Here is a 1,672-nt window from a genome sequence, read left to right on the forward strand (position 1 = left end):
GGTGGAGCCCCCCGGGGCAGGTACGGGCCCCCGTCCCGGCGCTCGGAGTACAGAGTGATCGTCTCGGGTGAGTCATTTCTCTTTCTTGACCTAAGTGCTCCCCCGGGGTTCTCCAGGCAAACTTCCCAGCGAGGGGGTGATGCTGCTCCCAGTTCATGGTCTGGCGTAGCCTGGGAGGAATGCTGCCCGTCCCGTCCCGAGCTAACGGCTCCTTGGGGCAGCCCCTCTGCGTTCTGAAACACTCCTTTGCTTGCTGCCAGCTGCCGCTGTAACGCCGGGAGGTGAAAACATTATCCGGTTTTAAAAGTTATTTCTTGCTTTTCACACAGGGCTGCCTCCAAGTGGAAGTTGGCAGGATTTAAAGGATCACATGCGTGAAGCAGGTGATGTATGTTATGCTGATGTTTTCCGAGATGGCACTGGTGTCGTGGAGTTTGTACGGAAGGAAGATATGACCTACGCTGTGCGAAAACTGGATAACACTAAATTTAGATCTCATGAGGTAGGTTTCATACTTACTTTCTTTGGCCAGAATTGGATACAAGGGGCTTAACATTAGGATTTGAAGGTAAGGAACCTGTGGTGTTTGTTGTTTATATACCAAGCAGCTAAAATAAGCCTGTGGTCAGTTTGTCAGGAGATAGAGCGTAAAGCTTTGCTGTCTGTTCCGCGCTGTAGTAACCGCTCTCGTCGGTCTGTCAGCATGCCTAAAAACACGGCCCTCAAACCTCGACTTTTCAATCGAAAGTTCTGTCTATTCAATAGGGAGAAACTGCCTACATCCGGGTTAAAGTTGATGGCCCAAGAAGTCCAAGCTATGGAAGATCTCGGTCACGCAGCCGTAGTCGTAGCAGAAGCCGTAGTCGAAGCAACAGCAGAAGCCGCAGTTATTCCCCAAGAAGAAGCAGAGGATCTCCACGCTACTCTCCCCGCCACAGCAGATCCCGATCTCGTACATAAACGCTCACTAGCTCTGATCTTTTTGTAGAACCCCGTGTTGTACACAGTTTTCCTTTACTTAGTACAGTCTTTCATTATTATTTTTTTTTTTTTAAATTCAAACTGTTTTATTCGAATTGGCTGAAGTGTTGAATTGCATTCTTGTGTAAAATCCCTAGTGAGTATTTGCTCCTTAACATCAACATTCCCCTCATGTCTTTTGGTAAATTGTATTTTAATTGATGTCAGTCAGGATTGTTTCGATTTAGTTCTAGTTCCAATACCAACACTCTTGGATCTGTGGTATCGCTGTGTAAATGTCTCAGTGTTCAGCTATGGTTTATACGAGCTGGGGATGTTGGGATGTTTGTGGCTAACTTGTCTCTTCTGGGGGATCTTATATTTTATCTTGCCTTTTCGTGTGTCTTTCTGTAGACATATCTGAAGAGATGGATTAAGAATGCTTTGGATTAAAGGATTGTGGAGCACATGTCAATCATTTTAGGATTGTCAAAAGGAGGATTGAGGAGGATCAGATCAATAATGGAGGCAATGGTATGACTCCAAGTGCTATTGTCACAGATGAACTTGGCAGTATTGACCTTATACTGAGAGACAGGTTAATAATTGAGGCCGTGCACCTACGTGGCACTTGAGGCACGTTCGAGTTCCCGCCAGAATACAATTGCTCTTGTTCTTTAAAACCTTTTTTTTGGGGGGGAGGGTGTTGGGG

General features: G+C 46.2%; 1 protein-coding gene across 1 annotated transcript; it reads left to right on the top strand.

Moving 5' to 3' along the window:
- Nucleotides 1-3: 3 nt before the first annotated feature.
- Nucleotides 4-1,649, top strand: LOC104520330 (serine/arginine-rich splicing factor 1-like; the record flags this gene model as incomplete). The annotated part of the gene is given in 4 exon segments (XM_010164292.2): nt 4-67; nt 330-502; nt 766-840; nt 842-1,649. Coding segments are annotated over 4 exon segments (459 nt in total), but the record flags the coding sequence as incomplete, so codon positions are not given.
- Between the last annotated feature and the right edge of the window lie 23 nt (nt 1,650-1,672).

Source organism: Antrostomus carolinensis, unplaced genomic scaffold, assembly GCF_000700745.2.
Source record: "Antrostomus carolinensis isolate BGI_N321 unplaced genomic scaffold, ASM70074v2 Scaffold47033, whole genome shotgun sequence".
NCBI classification, from domain to species: Eukaryota; Metazoa; Chordata; class Aves; order Caprimulgiformes; family Caprimulgidae; genus Antrostomus; species Antrostomus carolinensis.